The sequence below is a fragment of the Balaenoptera borealis genome, assembly GCF_965194805.1.
Source record: "Balaenoptera borealis genome assembly, chromosome: 10".
NCBI classification, from domain to species: domain Eukaryota; kingdom Metazoa; phylum Chordata; class Mammalia; order Artiodactyla; family Balaenopteridae; genus Balaenoptera; species Balaenoptera borealis.
The window spans coordinates 70,808,342-70,835,680 of NC_138874.1; the positions used below are offsets into that span (position 1 = coordinate 70,808,342).

The 27,339-nt window shown below is 35.8% G+C and overlaps 1 protein-coding gene across 5 annotated transcripts in view; it reads left to right on the plus strand.

The window, feature by feature from the left end:
- The window catches only part of MAPK8 (mitogen-activated protein kinase 8), a 107,478-nt gene that overhangs the window by 68,736 nt on the left and 11,403 nt on the right, over positions 1 to 27,339 (plus strand). For 3 of the 5 annotated variants that reach the window (XM_082407139.1, XM_082407137.1, XM_082407141.1), the window contains 4 exons: positions 9,112 to 9,170; positions 9,258 to 9,396; positions 23,297 to 23,462; positions 27,200 to 27,271. In XM_082407139.1, coding sequence (XP_082263265.1) covers positions 9,112 to 9,170; positions 9,258 to 9,396; positions 23,297 to 23,462; positions 27,200 to 27,271 — 436 coding nt within the window. Of the gene's footprint in view, positions 1 to 5,375; positions 5,767 to 9,111; positions 9,171 to 9,257; positions 9,397 to 23,296; positions 23,463 to 26,760; positions 26,833 to 27,199; positions 27,272 to 27,339 lie in introns of those variants that run through there. The other 2 variants (XM_082407140.1, XM_082407138.1) reach the window with 2 other exon arrangements.

Here is a 27,339-nt window from a genome sequence, read left to right on the forward strand (position 1 = left end):
GAAGAACTACAATTCTGCAGCCTGTGGAAGGAGAACCACATTCACAGAAAGATAGACAAAATGAAAAGGCAGAGGACTTTTTACCAGATGAAGGAACAAGATAAAACCCCAGAAAACCAACTAAATGAAGTGGAGATAAGCAACCTTCCAGAAAAAGAATTCAGAATGATGATAGTGAAGGTGATCCAGGACCTCAGAAAAAGAATGGAAGCAAAGATTGAGAAGATGCAAGAAATGTTTAACAAACACCTAGAAGAATTAAAGAACAAAGAAACAGAGATGAACAATACAATAACTGAAGTGAAAAATACACTAGAAGGAATCAGTAGCAGAATAACTGAGGCAGAAGAACGGATAAGTGACCTGGAAGACAGAGTGGTGGGTTGACTGCCACGGAACAGAATAAAGAAAAAAGAATGAAAAGAAAGGAAGACAGCCTAAGAGACCTCTGGGACAATATTAAACACAACAACATTCACATTATAGGGGTCCCAGAACAAGAAGAGAGAGAAGAAGGATCCAAGAAAATATTGGAAGAGATTATAGTCGAAAACTTCCCTAACATGGGAAAGGAAATAGCCACCCAACTCCAGGAGGCACAGAGAGTCCCAGGCAGGATAACCCCAAGGAGAAACACGCCGAGACACATAGTAATCAAATTGGCAAAAATTAAAGACAAAGAAAAATTACTGAAAGCAACAAGGGAAAAACGACATATAACATACAAAGGAACTCCCATAAGGTTAACAGCTGATTTCTCAGCAGAAACTCTACAAGCCAGAAGGGAGTGGCATGACATATTTAAAGTGATGAAAGGGAAGAACCTACAACCAAGATTACTCTACCTTGCAAGGATCTCATTCAGATTCAACGGAGAAATCAAAAGCTTTACAGACAAGTAAAAGCTAAGAGAATTCACCACCACAAAACCAGCTCTACAACAAATGCTAAAGGAACTTCTCTAAGTGGGAAACACAGAGAAGAAAAGGACCTACAAAAACAAACCCATAACAATTAAGAAAATGGTCATAGGAACATACATATCAATAATTACCTTAAACATGAATGGATTAAATGCTCCAACCAAAAGACACAGGCTCGCTGAATGGATACAAAAACAAGACCCATATATATGCTGTCTACAAGAGACCCACTTCAGACCTAGGGACACATACAGACTGAAAGTGAAGGGATGGAAAAAGATATTCCATGCAAATGGAAATCAAAAGAAAGCTGGAGTAGCAATACTCATATCAGGTAAAATAGACTTTAAAATAAAGAACGTTACAAGAGACAAGGAAGGACACTATGTAATGATCAAGGGATCAATCCAAAAAGAAGATATAACAATTATAAGTACATATGTGCCCAACATAGGAGCACCTCAATACATTAGGCAATTGCTAACCGCTATAAAAGAGGAAATCGACAGTAACACAATAATAGTGGGGGACTTCCTAACACCTCACTTACACCAATGGACAGATCATCCAGACAGAAAATTAATAAGGAAACACAAGCTTTAAATGACACAATAGACCAGATAGATTTAATTAATATTTTTAGGACATTCCATCCAATAACAGCAGATTACACTTTCTTCTTAAGTGCCCACGGAACATTCTCCAGGATAGATCACATACTGGGTCACAAATCAAGCCTCAGTAAATTTAAGAAAATTGAAATCTTTATCAAGCATCTTTTCTGACCACAATGCTATGAGATTAGAAATCAATTACAGGGAAAAAAACGTTAAGAACACAAACACATGGAGGCTAAACAATATGTTACTAAATAACCAAGAGATCACTGAAGAAATCAAAGAGGAAATCAAAAAATACCTAAAGACTAATGACAACAAAAACATGACGATCCAAAACCTATGGGATGCAGCAAAAGCAGTTCTAAGAGGGAAGTTTATAGCGATACAAGCCTACCTCAAGAAACAAGAAAAATCTCAAACAATCTAACCTTACACCTAAAGGAACTAGAGAAACAAGAACAAACAAAACCCAAAGTTAGTAGAAGGAAAGAAATCATAAAGATCAGAGCAGAAATAAATGAAATAGAAACAAAGAAAACAATAGCAAAGATCAATAAAACTAAAAGCTAGTTCCTTGAGAAGATAAAATTGATAAACCATGAGCCAAACTCATCAAGAAAAAGAGGGAGAGGACTCAATAAAATTAGAAATGAAAAAGGAGAAGTTACAGTAGACACTGCAGAAATACAAAGCATCCTAAGAGACTACTACAAGCAACTCTATGCCAATAAAATGGACAACCTGGAAGAAATGGACAAATTCCTAGAAAGGTACAATCTCCCAAGACTGAACCAGGAAGAAATAGAAAATATGAACAGACCAGTCACAAGTAATGAAATTGAAACTGTGATTAAAAATCTTCCAACAAACAAAAGTCCAGGACCACATGGCTTCACAGGTGAATTCTATCAAACACTTAGAGAAGAGCTAACACCCATCCTTCTCAAACTCTTCCAAACAATTTCAGAGGAAGGAGCACTCCCAAACTCATTCTATGAGGCCACCATCACCCTGATACCAAAACCAGACAAAGATACTACAAAAAAAGAAAATTACAGACCAATATCACTGATGAATATAGATGCAAAAATCCTCAACAAAATACTAGCAAACAGACTACAACAACACATTAAAAGGATCATACACCATGATCAAGTGGGATTTATCCCAGGGATGCAAGGATTCTTCAATATATGCAAATCAATCAGTGTGATACACCATATTAACAAATTGAAGAATAAAAACCATATGATCATCTCAGTAGATGCAGAAAAAGCTTTTGACAATATTCAACACCCATTTATGATAAAAACTCTCCAAAACGTGGGCATAGAGGGAACCTTCCTCAACATAATAAAGGCCATATATTACAAACCCACAGCAAACATCATTCTCAATGGTGAAAAACTGAAAGTATTTCCTCTAAGATCAGGAACAAGACAAGGATGTCCACTCTCACCTCTATTATTCACCATGGTTTTGGAAGTCCTAGCCATGGCAATCAGAGAAGAAAAAGAAATAAAAGGAATACAAATTGGAACAGAAGAAGTAAAACTGTCACTGTTTGCAGATGACATGATACTATACATAGATAATCCTAAAGATGCCACCAGAAAACTACTGGAGCTAATCAATGAATCTAGTAGAGTAGCAGGATATAAAATTAATGCACAGAAATCTCTTGCATTCCTATACACTAATGATATAAAATCTGGAAGAGAAATTAAGGAAACACTCCCATTTACCATTGCAACAAAAAGAATAAAATACCTAGGAATAAACCTACCTAAGGAGACAAAAAACCTGTGTGCAGAAAAGTGTAAGACACTGATGAAAGAAATTCAAGATGATACCAACAGATGGAGAGATATACCATGTTCTTGGATTGGAAGAATTAGTATTGTGAAAATGACTGTTCTACCCAAAGCAATCTATAGATTCAGTGCAATCCCTATCAAATTACCGATGGCATTTTTTACAGAACTAGAACAAAAAATCTTAAAATTTGTATGGAGACACAAAAGACTCTGAACAGCCAGAGCAGTCTTGAGGGAAAAAAACACGAAACTGGAGGAATCAGACTCCCTGACTTCAGACTATACTACAAAGCTACAGTAATCAAGACAAGGTGGTACTGGCACAAAAACAGAAATATAGATCAATGGAACAGGTTAGAAAGCCCAGAGATAAACCCACACACCTATGGTCAACTAATCTATGACAAAGGAGGCAAGGATATACAATGGAGAAAAGACAGTCTCTTCAATAAGTGGTGCTGGGAAAACTGGACAGTTACATGTAAAAGAATGAAATTAGAACACTCCCTAACACCATACACAGAAATAAACTTAAAATGGATTAGAGACCTAAATGTAAGACTGGACACTATAAAACTCTTAGAGGAAAACATAGGAAGAACACTCTTTGACATAAATCACAGCAAGATCATTTTTGATCCACCTCCTAGAATAATGGAAATAAAAACAAAAATAAACAAATGGGACCTAATGAAACTTAAAAAGTTCTGCAAAGCAAAGGAGACTACAAACAAGACGAAAAGACAACCCTCAGAATGGGAGAAAATATTTGCAAACAAATTAACGGACAAAGTATAAACAACTCATGCAGCTCAATATTAAAAGAACAAACAACCCAATCCAAAAATGGGCAGAAGACCTAAATAGAGATTTCTCCAAAGAAGACATACAGATGGCCAAGAAGCACATGAAAAGCTGTTCAACATCACTAATTATTAGAGAAATGCAAATCAAAACTACAATGAGGTATCACCTCACATCAGAAAATCTACAAACAACAAATGCTGGAGAGGGTGTGGAGAAAAGGGAACCCTCTTGCACTGTTGGCGGGAATGTAAATTTATACAGCCACTATGGAGAACAGTATGGAGGTTCCTTAAAAAACTAAAAGTAGAATTACCATATGACCCAATAATCCCACTACTGGGCATATAGCCAGAGAAAACCATAATTCAAAAAGACACATGCACCCCAAAGTTCATTGCAGCACTATTTACGATAGCCCGGTCATGGAAGCAACCTAAATGCCCATCAACAGACGAATGGATAAAGAAGTTGTGGTACATATATACAATGGAATATTACTCAGCCATAAAAGGGAACGAAATTTGGTCATTTGTAGAGACGTGGTTCGCTCTAGAGATTGTCATACAGAGTGAAGTAAGTCAGAAAGAGAAAAATATCGTATATTAATGCATATATGTGGAACCTAGAAAAATGTTACAGATGAACCGGTTTGCATGACAGAAATAGAGACACAGATGTAGAGAACAAACGTATGGACAACAAGGGTGGAAAGTGGCAGGGTGGGTGTGTTGAATTGGGAGATTGGAATTGACATGTATACGCTAATATGTATAAAATGGATAACTAACAAGAACCTGCTGTATAAATTAAAATTCAAAAAAAAATTATGGCAGATGGAAAGTAAGTGTTGAGATTTAAGGAGAAAGAAGATTGTTGTGAGCTTTAATGAAACGGGACAGCTTTGGGGAAGGGTGGACCTAGACTATTTCTTAAAGATGGAGTAAAAACTGGGTTATTGAAGGAAGGGAGCCTCCCAGAGAGGAAGAATAGTATTTAAAAAGAGTCATAGAGACAATCACCAAACTCATGTTAAGTAATGTTATCATAATATTTCTGTCGGCGATTACATTTAAAATATCAATGTGTGTGTGTATATAGAGAAAGAAATCTGTTTGAAAAGTAAAATTTATATATAATATATGTAATCAGAGATACATATGTTATATATACATATGTGAGATGTATGACTTATTTTTCCTTATCCACAGAATTCAGCTACCATGTATATATAAATAAACTTATTTTATTAACCAGAAAAAAAAAAAAGGCATAGAGATAAAGATTACAGTCAGTCAGTGATCGGGAAGAAGTTGCGTCAGCCATTCTTGTTCTAGATGGGAGCCAAGTATGTTGCTTGTCAAGATTTTGCTGGTGGCCTCCTGCCCTGGAATAGAACTGCTCGTACCCCTTGGAGCCTGTTTCGTGGCAATGTCGTGGTGGCATTACCTTGGTTTTGCATTGGGGAGAGACGGCCAGTGACACCTACCTCCTGAGCCTGGGTGACTGCAAAGAAAGATGGTTCTGTCAACTAAATGGAGGGCATGGAAAGCTTGTTTCACATGATTAACCCTTTAGTGGAGGTGGCACAGATTCATCCAGGTAATACCCTTGGCACCTAGAAGAGTGCTTGCACGGAATAGGTGCTCAAAACATAACTTGTTCAGTGAATGAATGTGAATAAAGATAGGGAAAAGAGGAATGGTAATGGAATTTTTCCACTCCCTGATGGATGGATGCTTTTGTAATGTCTTGCCTTTTTGTGCAAATCATCTCTTCATTGGTCTAAACATCTCTGGTGTTTCCCATTCCCTTCTTCTTTTTTTTTTAATTGAGGTAAAATACAAGAACAATAAAACTTACTATCTTAACCATTTTTAAATGTACAATTCAGTAGTGCTAAGTACATTCATATTGTGCATTTTCCACTCTTTTCATAGATGGTTTTGGGTTTCCTTTTCAACTTGGTCACTTATCTCCAAATGCACTTGGATATGTCACCTGGTACACAGTACTGCATGTCTGATTGAATCCTCTGAGAGGAGCTGAGGCTTGTCATCTCTTAACTGTGGACATTGTAATCCTGTTTGGAAATCTGGTCACCATTTGACTCACATTATCTAATAAGCAAGTTATTCTTTGTCATAGACCAGCTAATAGGTCTTTCCCATTCTTTAGTATAGTACTTTCTGTATCTCCCTATTCAGTTTCATATGTGAAATCTGGCTCCTCTTACTAGACTGTTGGGGATTGCTTTCTTCTTTGTTCTGATTTTTCACTTGTTGGCTTCACTTACCAGTTTTGCTCAGGATGCCTTCATAATAGTTGGATTAGTTCATTAGCAACCTGCAAAAATTACATCTCTAACTATAAAAATTGCCCATATCTCCCAATTGTTATTAGTGACAGTTTCAAAAATGCCTTTTTGAAATCTTTATATATTATATCTGGTTGCATTTCTCTGATCTGCTGCTGTTCTTTGTTGTTACTATTGCTGTTGTTGTTTTTATTCACAGAAGTATAAAGTTTCCAGTGAATTTTTACGTGTTCCTAGTAATTTTTACTTCTTTTAAAGTAGTCATATTCCACCCACTTAATCAGTCCTTGACTTTTGTTTGTCCAGTATATGATTGATGTAATTTTCTTTATTTCTCTTTTTGAGAAGCAAGACAACTGTCCCTTTTAATCTTTTTTTATATAACCGCTTTCTTATGATACAATTCACATATCGTACTATTCCATTTAATTCAGTGGTTTTTAGTATATTCACTGATATATGTGACTATCACCACAGTCAGTTCTAGAACATCTTCATCACCTCAAAAAGAGACGCCATTCCTTTAGCTCTCATTCCCCCATCTTCCATATTCCTTAGTTCTAAGCAACTGCTAAACTCCTTTCTGTCTCTGTATGCCTTTCATCTTTAACACCTGTCTTCTACTCTGGGATTTCCCAGATATTAATGGGAATGGTTTTACTAATTCTCCAAGTCTCCAAGTGTACAGTTTATCTGGTTAGGAGACATGAATTCGTTTAGAACAACTAGATACTTATTCCTCTGTCTTAAACAAATTTGTTTTACCCTCTCTGATCTGAAAAGTACTTTTCTGAATTTATTCACTGAACATATATTTGAATGCCTTCTATAAGCAAAGCTTTATGCTTAAATGAGTAACATGGATTCTGCTTTCATGAAGTTTATGTCTAGAAAAACATTCCCATTCCTAAGTATAATTGTCAACAGACATTTCAAAAATATGTGTGAGGTGTTTTCCTGAATGCTGGAATTGTAAAGGGGAATAAGAGGCTGTTGTGAAAGGGAGACTATACTACGGTGTGTTAAATGCCATAATAACATATAAGATATTGTGGGGACAAAGTAGAATATTCAGGTCTGTCAAGGACTAGGGGTTGTCAGACCCTACAAAAGAGGCCTATCTTGAAGGTTTTTTTAGTAGTTTCGTAGGTAAATGACCAACATAGGGAATAGTATGTTTAAAGGCCTTGACAGTTTTTTGAAAACAATATTCTTGTTCAAGTGTCAAGTTTAATAGAGAGCTTAGCAAGAGAAGTGGGTTGATATCCTGTTATGGAGGGCTTTGAATGTACTGCAAGGGAGTTTTGGCTTTTCTTTTTTTGGTGGCATTAGGTTTTTGAGAAGGTGAGTAATATGATCAGGTCTTTTCATTACCATATATTATAAGCAGTAAAATGGTAGCTGGATTTGCAGAAAACCGTTGTTAGGGAACCAAGTGTTAGAAGTTACTATGGCATGAACAGTCTAAATGAGATGTTAGAATCCTCAGTATAAATAGTGGCACAGGGAGTGAAAAGAAGAGGTTGAAATTCAGACTAACAAAGAATGGCTGGCATTCTTTTAAATGTTTATTATGGTACAAATATTGAAAAAAGTCAAAAATCACTCTCAGCTTTCTATTGTAAAACAAGACACTCTGGAAAAGTAAGGGGTTTGGGTTGGAAGGATAATGAGTTCAATTTTATATTATTTTGTGAGACCTCATGTGAGGTAGCTGTGAAAATCTGAGACTCGTAAACTAAGCAAGGACTTCTAATGAGTATTTGGAAATTATCCACATAGAGGTGTTTGGAGAAAAAGACATACATAGTATCACCCAGGAAAAGGGTACAGATAAAGGAGGAGGATTAAAACAAAATAGTGGGAAAGAGAGCATGCCTATGGATAAACCAGTGGAATAGACTGGAAATGAGGAAAACTGGGAGAGTGCAGTATTATGAAAAACCAGGGGGCAGAAGGGCTGAGATTATATAGAAATATTGAGTTGGATAAGAGCTGGCAGAAGGTATTTAAGATTTGCTTACAAATTATGTAGAGGATTGTATAATGTAGGTTCTTGATAATTGAATGTTCATAAATGGAATGGATTTTGTGGAGCTCTTCTGTTGATATTGTGTGTGTGTGAAGGCTGTTTTTTTAGAGCAGTTTTAGGTTCACAGCAAGATTGAGAGAAAGGTACAGAGATTTCCCATATACCCTCTGCCCCTGCACATGCACAGCTTTCCTTATTATTAACATCCCCCACCAGAGTGGTGCATTTGTTATAATCAGTGAACCTACATTGACACCTCCTTATCACCCAAAGTCTATAGTTTACATTAGGGTTCACTCTTGGTGTTGTGCATTCTATGGGTTTGGATAAATGTACAATGACATATATCTACCATTATAGTATCGTTCAGAGTATTGTCACTGCCCTTAAGATCCTCTGTGCTTTGCTTCCCTCCCTGCCCCCACCCCCTGGCCGTAAAGTTTTAATATATAAAATAAAAGGGATTACTTAAACTTAGAACATAAGACTTGAAAAATTTTACACTGAAGGTGGCTTTATTTTAATCCATGTATTTGCAGTTCCCAAATGAAAATATTAAGGAATTTCTAATTTTCCTGTTTCTCTGCTTTTGCCACAGATAATTGGCCTTTTGAATGTTTTTACACCACAGAAATCCCTAGAAGAATTTCAAGATGTGTAAGTGTGATAATTAATATTTTGTTAATACATTGTTCTTCGATTGTTACTGTGTACTTTAGCTGTCATATTTTTTCACCCGTGAAGTTACATAGTCATGGAGCTCATGGATGCAAATCTTTGTCAAGTGATTCAGATGGAACTAGATCATGAAAGAATGTCCTACCTTCTCTATCAGATGCTGTGTGGAATCAAGCACCTTCACTCTGCTGGAATTATTCATCGGGTTAGTAGAAAAAACTATCATATTCTTTTTCTAATCATAGAGGTATAATTCATGTAACATAAAATTAACCATCTTAAAGTGTACAATTCAGTGATATTTAGTGCATTCACAACATTGTGCAACCACTACCGATACCAAATTTCAAAATATATTCATTGCCCCAAAAGAAAACCGCCTACCCATTAGGCAGTAGCTCCCCATTCCCCTCTCACCCCAACACCTGGCATATACCAGTCTGCTTTCTGTGTCCAGGGATATACCTCTTCTGGATGTTTCATACAGGTGGAATCATACAATATATGACCTTTTGTGTCTGGTTTCTTTAACTTAGCATAGTGTTTTCAAGTTCACCCATATTGAAGCATATATCAGTAGTTCATTCCTTTTTATGACCGATTAATATTCTGTTGTATGTATTTACCACATTTTGTTTATCCATTCATCCATTCATGGACATTTGGGTTATTTCCACCTTTTAGCTTTTGTGGATAGTGCTGTTATGAACATTAAGGTACAGGTATTTGTTTGAGTTCCTGTTTTCAGTTCTTTTGGGTATCTACCTTGAAGTTGAATTGCTGGGTCATATTTAACTTTCTGAGGAACGAACAAACAGTTTTCCACAGTGGCTACACCATTTTACATTCCCAGCAACGGTGCACGAAAGTTCCATCTTCCCCAAATCTTTGCTAATACTTAATGACTTTTTCATTCTAGCCATCCTAGTGAGTATGAAGTGGCATCTCATTGTGGTTTTGACTTGCATTTCTCTAATGACATTGAGCATCTTTTCATGTTTGTTGGACGTTTATATATCTTCTTGGGAGAAATGTCTATTCAAGCTCTGCCCATTTTTTAATTGAGTTGTTTATCTTTGTTGTTGAGTTATTAGAGTTCTTTATATATTCTGAATACTAGACCCTTATCAGATAAGTAATTTGTAAATATTTTCTCCTAATTTGTATGTTGTTTTTTTTCACTTCCTTGATCTCTTTTGATATGCAGATGTTTTTACTTTTCATGAAAATCAGTTTATTTTTTCTTTGGTTGCTTGTCCTTTTAGTGTCATATGTGAGACTCCATTGTGAAATCTGAGGTCATTAAGATTCACCCTTAGTGTTCCATCAAGAGTTTTATAGTTTTGGCTCTTACATTTAGGTTTTTGACCCATTTTGAGTTAATTTTTATATATGGTATGAGATAAGGTGCCAACTTCATTCTTTCGCTTGTGGAAATCCAGTTATCCCAGCATCATTTATTAAAAAGACTATTGTTTTCTAATTGAATGGTCTTGGCACCCTTATTGAAATTCAGTTGGCCATAGACTTAGGGTTTTATTTTTGGACTCGTAGTTCTCTATTCCATTGGTCTTTGTGTCTGTGCTTATATCAGTACCACATTTTTTTGATCACTGTAGCTTTGTAGAAAATTTTGAAATGGGAAAGTGTGAGTCTACCAACTTTATTCTTTCTCAATATCATTTTGACTATTCAGGGCCCCTTGTGATTCCACATGAATTTGAGTATCAGCTCTTCCATTTCTGCAGAAAAGGCTGTTAGAATTTTAATAAGGATTTCATTGACTCTGTACATTGCTTGGGTAGTTTTGCCATCTTAACTATATTTAGTATTCAGATTCATGAACACAGGATGTCTTTCCATTTATTTAGGTTGTATTAGTCTGTTTGGGGTACCATAACAAAATACCACAGACTGGGTAGCTTAAAAAACAGAAATTTATTTTCTCACAGTTTTGGAGGTTAGAAGTCCAGGACCAAGGTGCGAATAAATTCAGTTTCTGGTGAGATCTCTCTTCCTGGCTTGAAGATAGCTGCCTTCTTGCTGTGTCCTCACATGCCCTTTCCTCTGTGCATGCAGGAAAAGAGAGCAAACTCTGGTGTCTCTTTCTTTTCTATAAGGACATCAGTTCTTTTATATTGGGGTCCCACCCTCATGACTTCATTTAACCTTAATTACCTCCATAAGGGCCTGATCTCCAAATACAGTCACATTAGGGGTTCATGTTTCAATGCTTCAATGCTTGCATTTGGGTAGGGAAGAACACAGTGCAGTCTATGACAGATCTTCTTTTATGTTTTATAGTTTTCAGTGTAGTTTTAATTAACGTCCTTAGTTAAAACCTTTTCCTAGGTATTTTATTCTTTTGGAAGTTATTATAAATGGAATTGTTTTCTTAATTTCTCTTTCAGATGGTTCATTGCTAGTGTATAAGAAACACAACTGATTTTTGTGTGTTAGTCTTATATCCTGCGTCTTTGCTCAGTTTATTCTAATAGGGTTTTTTTTCCTACAGTTTGCTATATATAAGATCACATCATCTGCTCAGTAGTTTTATTTCTTCCTTTCCAATTTGGGTACCTTATGTTTCTTTTTTTGTCTAGTTGCTCTGGCTAGAACTTCCAGTAAAATGTTGAATAGAAGTGACAAAAGTGGGCATCTTGTTTTATTGTTTATCTTAGGGGAAAGACTTTCAGTTTTCACCATTAAGTGTGATATTACCTGTGGGATTTCACTCTTTATGTGTCTGAGTAAGTTTCCTTCTGCATTGGAGTTAATCACATTTTGCAGTTAGAGGGTACAGACTCCAAAAGACTACCCTCACTTCAGACTAGCTGGCTGCAAATTTGGGGTCCCCACAGCCACTCCCAGGTTCAGTAATTCACTAGAATGATTCACATAACTCCAAAAAGTACTACACTTAAAAACTTTATTACAGCTAAAGGATACAAATTAGAACCAACCAAAGGAGGAGATGCATAGGGCAGAATGTGGGAGAGTCATGGAGATTTCAGTCATTCGTCCTTTTCCTCCCAGCCACAAAGTATGAGAATGTGTGCGGGGTATTGCCAGCCAGGAAAGTTCACTCCAAAGTTTTTTTTGCTGCTCAGGCACATACTGCCTGCCTGGCTGACTTTTAGTCTCCAACGCTTCCTAAGGTTCACACTAATACCTTTACTCTCCTGTTTCTCCAGAGGTTGGAACTGACATGTGTCCCAAAGCCCCAGTTATAAATCACGTTGTTAGACTGTCCTGTGACAGAAACTCCCAGGCAAACAAAGACACTGCTGTCAGTCAGACATTCCACTGGCCTAGAGATCACGTGTAGCTGAGGGCAAATATCACACGTGTCTTTACATAGGGCACATACCTTCTATTCCTGGTTTAAGTGTTTTTGTCATGAAAAGATATTGGATTTTGTCAAATGTATTTCTCCATCATTTGAGATGATCATATATTTGTTTTTTCCTTGATTCAATTAATGTGGTATATTATACTAGTTGATTTTCATGTATTGAATTACCCTTGCATTCCTGGGATAAGTCACACTTGGTCATCGTGTGCAATCCTTTTTTTTTTTTTAAAGGAAATTTTAATGTCATTAACATATATCGAAGGTCATTATTATTATTTTTTTTAAGTATTTATTTATTTATTTATGGCTGTGTTGGGTCTTCGTTTCTGTGCGAGGGCTTTCTCTAGTTGCAGCAAGCGGGGGCCACTCTTCATTGCGGTGCTGCAATCCTTTTGATATGCTATTGGAATTGTTTTGCTAGCATTTTGTTGTGAATTGTTTGCACCTGTGTTCATATGTGATCTTAGCCTGTGGTTTTCTTTTCTTGTGATGTTTTTGTCTGGATTTGGTATCAAGGTAATGCTGACCTTAGAATGAGTTAGGAAGTGTTTCTCCCTCTTCTGTTTTTTGGAAGAGTTCGAGAAGAATTGGTCTTAATTCTTTTTTAAATGATTGGTGGAATTTGTCAGAAAGCTATCTGATCCTGAGCTTTTCTTGTTTGAAAGATTTTGATTATTGATTTACTGTCTTTACTTTTTATAGATGTGTTTAGCTCTTCTGTTTCTTGAGTCAGTTTTGGTAATGTTGTGTGTCTCTAGGAAGGAAATAATCTGTTGTCCATTTCATCTGAGTTATCTAATTTGTTGGTATACAGCTGTTCATAGTATTTCTTATCAATCCTTTTTGTTTTATAAAGTTGGTGATAATGTCCCAACTTTCATTTTTTAATTTATTTATTTGTATCTTCTCTCTTTCTTCTCCCTTAGTCTAGGTAAAGGTTTATCTATTTTGTTGATCTTTTTAAAGAACCAATTTTTGGTTTTGTTGATTTTCTTTATTTTTCTGTTCTCTATTTTGTTAATCTCTACTTTAAGCTTTATTATTTCCTGCCATCATCTTGCTTTGGGATTAGTTTGCTCTTTCTAGTTTCTTAAGGTGGAATGTTAAGTTATTGATTTGAGATGTTTCTTCTTTTTTTTAATTAATATTGGTGTTAACAGCTATAAAATTGCCCTCCAAGCTCTGTTTTTTCTGCATTACCTAGATTTTGGTATATTCAGTTTTCATTTTCACTCATCTCAAAGTATTTTCTAATTTCCCTGTGAATTGTTCTTTGACCCATTAAGATTAAGAATATTAATTTCTACAAATTTGTGAATTTTCCTGTTTTCCTTTTCCTTGATTTCTAGCTTCATTCCATTGTGGTCAGGGAAGATACTTTGTATGATTTCAGTCTTTTGAAATTTATTGAGACTTGTTCTGTGGCCTAACATATGATCTATCCTGGAGCATGTTCCACGTGTACTTTAGAAAGATAATGTATTCTGAATTTTTGGAGGGAGTATTCTATATATGTCTGTTATGTCTAGTTGGTTTATAGGGTTGTTCACGTTCTCTATTTCTTTATTGATCTTTTGTTTAGTTATTTTGTCAATTAATGAAAGTAAGTTATAGAAGTTTTCAAGTGTTATTGTGGAATTATCTACTTGTCCCTTCAATTATGTCAGTTTGTGATTCAGGTGTTTCGGGACTTTGTTGTTACGTATGTATATGTTTACTGTTGCTTTATCTTCTTGATGTATTGACCCTTTTATCAATATGTATTTTGCTCCTTTGCCTCTTGTAACAACTTTTGACTTACAGTCTGTTTTGTTTGATATTAGTATAGCTGTTCTATCTCTCTTTTGGTTTCTATTTGCATGAAGTATCTTTTTCCATTCTTTCAACTTGTTTATGCCTTTGAATCTAAAGTGAGTCTCTTGTTTACATAGCTTACAGTAGAATCATGTTTCTTTTATCCTTTCTACCATTCTCTGATTTTAGTTGGAGAGTTTAATCCATCTACATATAAAGTAATTAATGATAAGGAAGAAGTTACTTCTGCCATTGTGCTATTTGTTTTCTATATGTCATATCCTTTTGTTCCTTAATTCCTTCATTCCTGCCTTTTTTGTGTTCAATTGCTTTTTTTGCAGTGTACTGTTTAATTCTCTTCTCATTTCCTTTTCTGTATATTTTTCAGTTATTTTCTTAAAAGTTACCTTGGGGGTTACAGTTAACATCTTCAGCTTATAACAATCTGTTTTGAATTATTACCACATTAGCATCAATAGTATACAAAAACTCTGCTTCTATACAACCTGTCCATATCCGTTTATGTTGCTGTTATCACAAATTACATATTTATATACTGGGTTCCTGTTAAGGTAGATTTATAGTTGCTTAATGCATTTGTCTTTTAAGTCATATTGGGAAAAAAATAGGAGTTAAAAACCCAAAATACAATAATACTGACCTTTGTATTTACCTACATAATTACCTTTACCAGTATTCTTTATTTCTTTATATGACTTCAGGTTACTGTCTAGTGTCCTTTATTTTCACCTGAAAGATTCCCTTTTGCATTTCTTCTAGGGCAGGTATACTAGGAACAAACTCCCTTAGCTTTTATTTATCCCAAAATGTCTTAATTTTTCCTTCACTCTTGAAAGATATTTTTGCTGGATATAGAATTTTTGTTCGGCTTTTTTTTTCTTTCAGCACGTTATATGTGCCATTTCACTGCCTTTTGGCCTCCATGATTTCTTTTGAGAAACCATCTGTTAATATCATTGAGAATCTCTTGTAATTGACAGGTTGCTTCTCTTTTGATGCTCTCAAGATTGTCTGTCTTTTGGTGGTTTGAGTATAATGATTGTCAGTGCAGATCTCTTTGCTTTTTATCCTTTTGGAGTTCATTGAGCAGTTTGAACTTGTAGATTCATGTCTTTCATTAAATTTGGACGTTTTCAGTCATTATTTTTTCAGGTATTCTTTCTGCCCTTTTTTCTCTCTTCTCTCCTTTTGGGATTCCCATTATGTGTTTGTTGGTATGCTTGATGGTATGCCGTGTCTTGTTTTCCTCAACTTTGATGTTTCGTTCCAGACAGAGTAAGTTATTTATTTGGCTTGCAGTGGTTTCAAGAAATGCTGTCTGTCCAGCCCTGGACCAGGGTCCAGTACTAAGAATGCAGGCTGCTTTCTTCAAGAACCCCCACCCACCCAGCCAGCCAGGGAGATGGGTAGGGCAAGGGCTAATAAAAACACCACCCATAAATATTTTCTATTGTTTTTAAGTTGTTTTTTTCTCGATTCTGTGTTCACTTGGTTGTTGTAAACCTTTGACTATTTTCACATTTCTGAAAAAGTTTATTCTGATCTTCTGTGGAGCTATCTACTTCTTTGCCATTTTTGCTGACATCACTGCCTTTCATCATATTCTTGTGGTGATGTATTTCACTGATTTATATAGATTAATATAAGGTTATTTTTGTTCTTAAATGAAGCAGTATATAAAATATCCTGCTATCATTACCAATTACATACAATTAAGTATTCACCAGTGTTGTGTTTCTTACATATTCTGAAATATTTTATATTTTTGTACTCTGTTTTTTAACTAATTTATTGCCATATAATTCACATACCATACAATTTACCCATTTAAAGTGTACGATTCAGGGTTATTTATTATATTCAAAGGTTGTATAACCATGACCACAATCTAATTTTAGAACATATTTGTCCCCCTTGAAGAAATCCTGTACTGTTAGCCTTCAATTTCCATTCTTCCCTGACCCCTTCAACCTCAGCCCTTGACAACCACTAATCTACTTTCTGTCTCCATATATTTGCCTATTCTGGACATTTCATATAAATAGAATTATGTAATATGTGGTCTTTTGTGGCTGGCTTCTCTTACCTATCATAATGTTTTCAAGATTCATCCACATACATATCACGTATCACTATTTAATTTCCTTTTATTGCCAAATAACATTTCACTATATGGATCTACCACATTTTGTTTATCCATTCATCACTTAAGGGACTGTCACTTAAGGGATTATTACCATTGTCTATCATGAGTAATGCTGACATGAACATTTGTGTGCAAGTTTTTGTGTGGGCCTATGTTTTTGTATTTTAGTTTTAATTCTAGCTTTTTCTTTAAAAGTGTTGCATCTAATTTGAAAGGAATTTCTTGAAAAATTATTTAATTCAGTGGAATTATATCTTCATTCTATGCTACCTTGTATCAAATAGCCTAACTCATAAAAGGAAATAAATACATAGTTTGTGCTCAAGTTAACTATTTTAAACTAATTATGTATCTGAGATATTCAGGCTTCTCTTTAGTTATCATTCTAATTGAATTGATTTGTATATTCCATATAAAACTGCTATAATATTATATGTAAATGCCATCTTTAAGCAACATAAGAGAAATCTCTTTAGATGGGCGAGTACATTATCCTCCTCATCCCATGCTCATATATTGTTACAAGCAAGTGAGTTAGACTTCTGGGTTTTGTTTTTGTTTGTTAACTTTGTCCTATGGATCAGGAAAGTAATCTGCAACCATGGAAGTTAATTTGATTATAGTAAAGTAACATCTTCCAAATAGAATATTTTCAAATTAATGAGGGTAGCAGGTGGGTAAAACAGACACATAGATCAAATGACAGAAGGTTGAAAACAAAAGAAACAGTAAGAAGCATAAAAAGGAAACATTAAATTACAGAAGACCAATATATAACATAATTTGTAGATGCGATTACCTCTTCATTAAAAGGTCAGATTTTGACCTACACACAAACCCACCACCAACATGTATATGTTTCTATAACGCAGACAGTTGTAGCTAACTCCCAAAGGCTGACAGCAAAGGTTTTGGCAAAGATGTACTGGGAGAATACAAATGTGAAAACAAGGATATCTCTATTTAATGAGGTGAAGTTGAATACTGTTATAAACCATCATTTTATAACGATAAAGGGTATAATACACTTATTCGGATAAATAACTGTCAAGAACTTTATACGTGGAGTAGTGTTGCAGTCTGCCAAGTTTAAACTGTAGAAAATAGAAGAACTGCACGAACGCAATGATAGTTATTGGGATGTTCTAACATACTCCATTCGTATAGACAGATAAAGTGTTTAAAATATAGTACAACTATAGAGAATTTACACAATAAATTTGAGCTAATTAGAGACATATTGGGGTCTGTTACCTATGATGAAAAATATGCCTTTATCTTAGATCAGGCTGTTTGGGAAACAAACTCAAGGATGGAGATATATTGACATGTAAGAAGTTTAATGGGGAGTCCCCTCAGGGTCAACATCTGTGGGGAGTAAAAGAAGTAAAAAATAGACATAGGGAGAAATGGGATGCAGTCACTCTAGAGGCCTCAACTGGTGACTCAAGCAGACCTTGGTCTTGGAGAGCAGACTTTGGAAAAAGTGGCTCTCTGTGGCTGAGGGCAGTTCCTGGAGAGAGATTTGCTAAAAACTGTCAGTAGTCAACACTGCTAGAAGCTGGAAGAATGAGTGCCTAAGTCCTGAACCCAGGCTCAGAGCAGGTATCACAGCACCCACCATAGGCCACCCCTGGTGCCATTTGTTCTTACTTCTTTCATACGGTAAGGTCTGGAAACTGTTTTTCCAGGATTTTATTTGATGTCTGTTCCTTGAGCAAGTTACAAGAAGTTTAATGGGATAAACCATAGCACCCATTTCTGCAGCTGGTCTTGAGGCCACAATTGATACTCACCTCTGTGCTCTACTCCTGAATTCCCCTTACCCTTACCTACCCTCTCTGCTTGTCTGAGATTACTTGCTTGATAAAATAACCTGAGCTTTCATCCTTTAGGGGTTCAGTACAAGTCAGGGTGGGGGATGGAGTTCCACATATTTGCTCAGAGATCCAAGCTAAGCTGTATAAGGCTCCAGCATCTAAATAGTTGCTGGTCCCTGTGTCAGGGGAAGAAAAAGCCAGGTGGAATGTACTGTGTCTAAGGCCATGGGCAGAACTAGTCATAAGGACCTGCCTCATTGTAAGGGAACTAGGAAATGGGGGGAGGCAGACTTCAGAATGGTCTGTGCCATTCTGCTCTGCTTATCAAGCATTCCATTGCTTCCTTTATTCCACACCTAGTACCTAGTCACCCCCTCCTTAGGGAAGATAACCCAGAGTCCTAGCCTATCAAGGCATTTAGTGCTAAGTGATACATAGTAATCTCTACATTAATCCAGATATTTATCCTTTTGGTCCAGAAATATTAGAACTAAAATGAACAAATTATCTGGTCACTTGCATCTCCTCCCCCTCCCCCCATTCTCTAGATACGGTGGTCAAACAGGGTCAGGGTAACTACAATAAACAATCCCATTTGGGAAATTGAAAAATGCAGTCGTTATTTATTTGTAATTTGGAATTCTGTTGTGTAGACATTGTTAGCGTCCTTTTGCCCTTGTGGTGGGGAATACTACTCCTTGATTAGACCCTGAATCTGATCTCTGCAAGGAGCACTCTGTCCACTCTTCTCTGCGGTACCTGGCTCCACCCTGTGGAGAGTCTTTTCTGCTAGCCTTCTTGAGTATATCTGAAGTGGGTATTGGAAAGTGTGTTCTCATTGGGGGCTGCCCATGTTTCACAGGTTCCTATCTGTTAAAGATTGGAGGCCCAAGTGTCACTTTAAGACAGTCTTTAACCTGGACACTATTGACATTTTGGATGAATAGTTCTTTCTTTTGAGGGGCTGTCCTGTACATTGTAGAAAGTTTAGCAGCATTCCTGGCCTTTACCCACGAGATGCCAGTAGTACTCCCCAACTGTGACAACCAAAAATGTCTTTAGACATTGCCAAATATCCCCTGGGAACAAAATTGCCCTGATTTGAGAACCATTGTTTTAAGGCTAAAACAGTCACAGGCTTAAGGAGTTGTTTTTTTTAAATGGTACATCTCTCTTAGAAACTCAGGAGACTTCTTATCTTTTTAATTACAGTTCTTTTCAAAGCACATCTGGTAGCTCACTGGCTGTATATTCTTGGACTTAATGTCTACCTTTATGTTTTCAGGCCTCTGTTGGCAAGTCTGAGGTATTTTCATCAATTGAAAGATTGTTCAGGTCTTCTTCCATCAAAGGCTTTCAGAATTGTTATGTGAAAATGGTGCATTAGAAACAAATTCAAGATATCAGTGGCTTAAAACAACATTTATTGCTTGCTCAGGGATCTGCAGGTTGGCTTTGTGGCACTGCTCCAGATCATGGGATCAGGTTCAGGGTTTGTTTCATGTCCAGGTTTTAGCATCCAGGCTGAAGGAGTGCCTCCCTGGGGCACATCCTTTTCTCATGGTGAAAGAAGGGCAAGAGCCAAGCTAAATCAATCAAGCACATCTAAAACTTCTCTTCAGATTTGATGAACATCACATTTCCTCACATTCCATTGGCCAGAATTGGTTGTAGGCCCATCAATAAGGTGAAGAAGTATATTGGGTTAGGAGGTGGAGATATTTGCTGAGCAACCCGCCATTTCTTCTTTTTTTTCTTTTTTTCTTTTTGAAAGGTCTAGTAGCATTTAGCTTTCCCAGAATGGCAAGGCCTTGAAATTCTAGATTCTCTGTTCCCTTTTATTTCTTCTTATGAAGTGGCCAGTTCTTTGATTTGTAGCGAATAGCCACCTATACCCACTACTAAGGTTTTGCTTTTCAATCTCCTTCTAGAGCAGGGGTCAGCAGACTTTTTCTGTAAAGGCAAGGCCAGATAGTATATATCTTAGGTTTTGCAGATGATAAGATACAGTCTCTGTTACAGCTTCTCAACTTTATCATAGTAACACAAAAGCAGCCATAGACAGTAGGTAATGAATGAGTGTGACTGTATTCCGATAAAACTTTCTTCACAAAAACAGGCAGGCATTAATTTGCCAACCCCTGTTCTAGAGCTCAAGTTCATTATGCAAGTGCTGTGCCTTCCAAGTTATTGTAGGTGACAGTGTCATGAAATGTCTTGCTGCTCTATAACCTGGATCACCTTTCCAACCTTTGATATTAGTTTCCCTGCTGCCTGCTGCTCAACTACTAGGGTATGATCCTGTGTTTATAATAGTAACACTGTACTCCTGTCATCAATTTCAGTGTTAGTCAGAATAGACTAGTGTAACAGAAAACATTCTTAGGTGTCTCTTTTACTCTCACACTACTACCATAATGCTTCTCACACCAGATGTGAGGTAGTTTTTCCCACACCAAACAATTCTCAGATTCTCTGGACACCAGCCTGGGTATTCTACAATTTTACTCAATTCCAGGTAGACACTGTCTACCTGGAAATAGCATCAGATCCTCCAGGTTAAGGGCTCAGTCCCACAAGATTGCCCCAACTTCAAGTGCCAATCATAATCCCAGGCTGTAATTTGGAGGTTCCCACAACCCCCTCCTCAGATTCAGTTAATTTGCTAGAGTGGCTAACAGAACTCAGGAAAACATTTTACTTTCTGGATTACTGGTTTATTACAAAGGACATAACTCAGGAAGAGTCAAATGGAGAGATGCATAAGGCAAAGTATGTGGGAAGGTGCACGGAGCTTCCGAGCCCTCTCTGGGTGCACCACTCTCCCAGCACCTCCATGTGTTTACCGGAAGCTCTCTGTACCAGTCCTTTTGGGTTTTTATGGAGGCTTCATTACATAGGCGTGATTGATTAAATCTTTGGCCATTGGAGATTGAACTCAGTCTCTAGCCCCTCTCCCTTCCCAGGAGGTCTGGGGGCTGGTGGGACTGAAAGTTCCAACCCTCTGATTATTTTGTTGGTTCCCTGGCAACCAGCCTCATCCTTTGGGACTTTCCAAAAGTAACCTCATTAAGTCAACTCTGGTGTAGTTGAAAGGTACTTCTTATGAATAACAAAAAGCACTCCTTTCACCTTTATTGCTCTTATCACTTAGGAAATTCCAAGGGTTCTAGGAGCTCTGTGCCAGTAATTGGGACAATGACCAAATATGGTTTTCTTATTATAAATCACAATATCACAACTAGGTTATTAACAAATAAACACTTGAGTTTTCAGTGACTTAACACAACCAAGGTTTATCTCCCACAGTATGTGTCCAGTACGGGTCCTAGTGGGGTGAGGACTCTGCCATACATAGATGCTCAGCAGCTCAATATCTAGAATGTTACTAATCACCAAAGCAGGGCAAGAGACAAAAGGATGTTATGCACTGGCCCTTCTATTCTTGATTCCCACTCACATCCCATTGACTAGAATTAATCACAGGCTGGAAAAATGTGGGAGAGAAGGTGGACTATTGTTAGTCCACTACATCTGTCACACATTCATACAAGTTCAGTTATCCTTCACAGGTATAGATAGCAATGCAACTTAAACATCTGTAGAAAGGTACATCTTGATATGCAAGGATGAATTTCAGATGATATTCTTTTTTGACAGTTTCTTTTCCTTAACAAAAGATGTCTATTTTTTAAAAATTGTATTTTGTTCTTAATCTTTCCAAAATAAAGTGTTTAAGGTTGAAATCTTATTTCTAGACTAGAATGCAGTAGCATGAAGAGCCATTAATCATTAACCAACACTATAGACACTGAAATAGTATCAAAGCTCATAATATTTATTTTTGAACATGCAATGTTACTTTGCAGAGATATTGTATTTTGGAAATAGTGACAACGTATTTACAGGATAGCAATAATGAAAAATTTCATTTTCTGTTTCAATAAGCCTGTTGATATCTATTTTTAATTTGATAAAACCTATAGATTACATATCGCCTAACCCATCCATGATTGCATATCAAAATATGCTAAAGACAGCATACATGCTTCTCTAGATATAGACATTACAAAAGTAATTATTATCTTTCAGGCCAGCTTTATTTTGTGTTACATCAATCACTGGTATTCAATGTATGTGAATTATACTGCTTTCTTTGGTCTCTTGGTTCATAATAGAATTCATGGGAGCTAACAGGCAAGATGGGTTGAAGCCATGAGTGTTTATGCTGCTGCCTTTTAATGATCATAGCACAGAATTCCTTGAGGTTGGGTTCAGGTGGGAAATTCTTCACAAAGACATTATTTGGTAGCATCAACAGCAGGTAATTTTATGGATTAGTGGCACCAAGACAATGGTGTCCTACCTCAACTGGCAGTCAAAAATTTTATGAACAAATTTGTATGATTTCGGTTGGGAAATCAGTGATGGAAGGACTCATAATGACTACTTCGATCCTTTAGAGTTGAACATCTGCCGGTTTGAAAGGTCAAGTGACATGTGCTTGGGTTGACATAGAATGGCCCATTGTTGGTATATAGTATCTATATAAAGCTTGTTTTGACTTTAAAATGGGATCTTTTAAAAGCTGGTAATTTAGTATACAAGTGCATATAAATGCTAACTTATGAATTCTCTCTTACTTTTACCGTAATAGTTCTTACGTGAGCTTTGAGATGCCTTTCCAAATTGCTTTCACACCACTTGATTGAAAGTTTCTAGCTAATCATAATTTCTAGCAAATAAAGCATTACTAACTTTTAATAACTGTATATATTCATAAATTTAAAATGCCATCAAGCTAATTTCTCAGATTTGCCTATTATGATGAATCTGTGCATTGATAACGATTACAGTGAGAAAAATGAACAGTAACCATGAATTGTTTTATAAGTGATCTCATAACTTGTGGACTGCAAAATATTTGTTTATATCATAGCAGCCATTTTTTTAATTTTTATTTTTGAAGGACTTAAAGCCCAGTAATATAGTAGTAAAATCAGACTGCACTTTGAAGATTCTTGACTTTGGACTGGCCAGGACTGCAGGAACTAGTTTTATGATGACACCTTACGTAGTGACTCGCTACTACAGAGCACCTGAGGTCATCCTAGGGATGGGCTACAAAGAAAACGGTCAGCAAACACTATTTACTTGAAATACTGTTCTGATTTATTTGCTTTTGTTTATCAGATTTCTTATGTAAATACTTAAATTGAAGTGCATAGAGTTAAATGTATCACTGTATGAAATGATGTTTATCAAGAGTTTGAAAGTAACTACAAATTCTGTCATAAATGTTTGGAAAAACTTGGGGCCCCTGTTTATTTAAATACAAATACATAATCATCAAACTACCATTAGATAAAGAATTTGTTGCCATGGCCCCTGTAACAGAATATATACCATTTTCTTGCCTGTAACTTGAAAATGAGCATTCTTAACATGGGCTCAAGAAATCTTAAGTTTGCATTAGTGATATTTGCACACATTTCCAATCCCATGACATTAAAGTTAATAGCAGTAGCACTTAGTGCAAACTTTAAGGGCTGCAATAAGGCCATTCTGCATAGCTGATGGATAATTAATTTAAGGTTGCCTTTCGGAGAAAACAGTGTTTCATCAGAGCCCTTGTGTCCAGCCTTAAAGAAATGGCATTATTATGTGCGAGTATAGTCAGTTATATGTATCAGCATTAGAATCAAGGTTGAAGAACATTATCAGGCATGTAGTTAATGAATTTTAAAAAATTTTATGCATAAATATATATATATTTATACTTAAGAAATTTTGTTGAATCTCAGTCATTTAAGAGATGAATAAGTCTACACAGGATTTTATTGACTTAAACTGTAACTTTTTAAATGTGGTAACTTAATCCAAAATACTTACTAGAATAGGACCTAGACATTTTTTCTAGCAAAGAATCTGAAACAGCAGTTCACTTTGAATCAGGAAACTGTATCAAGTCAATTTTTGGGATTCTTTTTTATAAAAGATAACATTGAACTGAGGATTTTAGCTTAATTTTCTTTTCTGAGCTCATTAAAAACACTTTAAATATTTACTACTATTCTCTTGTTCTTAAATAAACATACTGTTCTGTTGTCTTACTCTTTACCTAAAATTGCCTTATACCGTGTAAAATCCAGTGAGCTAGATTTAGTATTAGACTCTTTTTTTTTTTTTGAGAATTTCTGCTTTAAGTGACCAGCATGAAGATTGTTTTTGTATTTGCTGTAAAACCATTGATTGTCACAGATAATGTATAATGTGGCACTCTGTCCTATAATTGTGATCTTGGGAGCTCCCTACCAGAAATTACCACCAAGAAAAACTGTCATGTAAAGAATTGACATGCTTTCCTTTCTTAGATAAGAATTATATAGATCTACCTTACTGCCTTTTTTTTTTCTTTTTTTGGGCCCCAGGAAACTGAGTCAAATGTAATGTTTAATTATGATAACTACATTAGCCAGCAAGGTTAAACATGAGAATTTCTGCCTTTTAGTAACACCTTTCACCCACCCCCACGTGTTTTAACAACTTTATTTTATATGTCTTTTATTGAAAGCCAGCTCAAAGCTTTTTGGAAAGTGCGAGATAATGGAATATATTTAAACTGCCAAATAGACTAAGCCGTTAGACCCTGTAAAACTCGTTTTATGCATGAATCAGGCTTATCATATTCTGAGGAAAGTCTTCATTAACTCAGACAGTATCTTCTCTCATGCTTGCAGCTTTTGAAATCTGTTTTAAGATGTTTTTCTTAAGATTATGTACATAAGTTGTATCCTGAATATTTAACTAAAGCTTGCTATTCTCTATAAAGTCCACAGGGAAAAATTATTGTAATAGATTTTTGCCAAAAAATGAAAACCCTGGAAAAAATTTTTCTCTGAACTGATTTATGAATGTTAACTTTTCCTCTAAAATTTTGTCCTTGAAAGTTGAACTATGCCATAAATATAAAAAGATTTGTATGTATTTTAATGTGAAATTTTAGGGAAACTTTAGTTCCACAGGATTTCTAACATTTGTTCCTAATCTAGCTCCTAAAATTCTATAATGAACTGACAGTCTCCTTATGAGTGTATGAGAAAGTACTGACTTTAAGTTCCCAAGTCCTCCTGCATGGGTAAAGGGTATATTTCTAACATCTATTCCTGCCCTTTTCTTCTTTTGCCATTAGAGAATCGGGGCCTTCAAACTTCAAAAACAAATGCAAGTTTCTAAAGCTTTCCTTTCAAATTGCTCATTCCCCTCTTGTATTAAACTGCAAGCACCTACTCTTTTTGTCTGATTTTCAAACCCAAAGATATAAAATGTCAGGGTATGTGGTTAGTTTTAATGAAACAGGTGGAGATCCTCAAATTACCCATTTCTATGTCTAGCAGATTCTTTTCAGTATTGACTGGAGCTCTCATTTAAAGTTGACAAGGGTCATGGGACTTCCCTGGTGGCCCAGTGGTTAAGACTCCGCATTTCCACCGCAGGGGGCACAGGTTTGATCCTGGTCGGGGAACTAAGATCCTGCGTGCTGCGTGGCCAACAAAAAAAAAGAAAAAAATTAAAGTTGGCAAGGGTCAGTAAGTCCACTAGGAGACTCTGTAGATAATAAATCTGTGGGAACTTTCATACTGTATTCAGCCAAAACCAACTTCTTAAACCAAAAGTGTTTTGGTTCTATGGGTTTAAAACACTTTAGGTGGAAAACATAAATATACTTCTTTTACTAAGTTTTTTTGATTGATTATTTGTTCGTTCTCTATGCACTTGTTCCTTTTGGGATAGTAGAGTAAATGCAGCATGGTGTTGCCAAGGAGAAAAATGACTTTCAGTTCAGAGTAAACATAGCACCTCTCAAAACGAATTTATGAACTCCAACTTGAAAATTTCTGAAGAGCTTTAGATTAACTTTTTAACTGTAATTATTCATAGAAACATTGTTTCTGTTAAGTATTTTAATATACTAGATTATTTCTGCTCATGCTTTTTTCTTTTATTTGACTTAAAGAGAGAGTATAATGCACAGTTGAACCTCAAAATAGTATAAAGAGTTTATTTTTTAAATTTTGCTACCTCATGTACATTTTCAGCCTTACTTATAAGATTTGTGTTTGGTTCTTTTTCATATTTTATAAATAAATTTTCAAGGGCAAAATGTATAGGTTTTTCAAATTATGTGATTTCTGTGCATAGCTCTCACTTTAAATTAGATACGTAGTTAAAACGCCACACTTCACATTTGCTTTTGTGAATCAAAGCCTTTTGACAAATATTTTGTGTTTTAAATTATTCCATTAGCTAAAATTAAAATCACTTTTTTCTTTTGGTGATATTTTGCAGTTTTTATATAATGCAGTCATATTATGCTTCTTTGATTTTAACGACCTTTTGCTTTGCTTTTCCTTTTGTGCTGCAAACATATAGTGGATTTATGGTCTGTGGGGTGCATTATGGGAGAAATGGTTTGCCACAAAATCCTCTTTCCAGGAAGGGACTGTATCCTTGTGCTGCTGCAGCAGTTTAATTAGTTAGGTGATGAACTTCCTTATGTTCTCTAATGAAAATGAATATAGTGAACATTCATACAAGTGGGTTTTTTTAAACAGACGTAAAGTTTGTGGCTGTTATAGTTCAAAAATTGTTGAGATATGAAGCTGAAATGTTTGTAGGCTGCATCTGGCAGTAGGAAATACAGTCTCTGCTGGTAGTTAGAGCACATTCACTGTCACTCATTTTTATTTTATACTGCTTTCTATAATTTTGAAGTATACATGGTGTGTGTGATTTTTTTTTTAATGTTTATATATATTTTTTTTATTTTAACCGAAATCTTTATGTTAATGTCATTGCATTTTGTTTTCAGTTGACATTTGGTCAGTTGGGTGCATCATGGGAGAAATGATCAAAGGTGGTGTTTTGTTCCCAGGTACTGATCGTATCCTTATCTTTGGCCTAAAATGTAGTTTCTAAAGGTCAAAATGTATGACAGCACTTCAGCTTGGT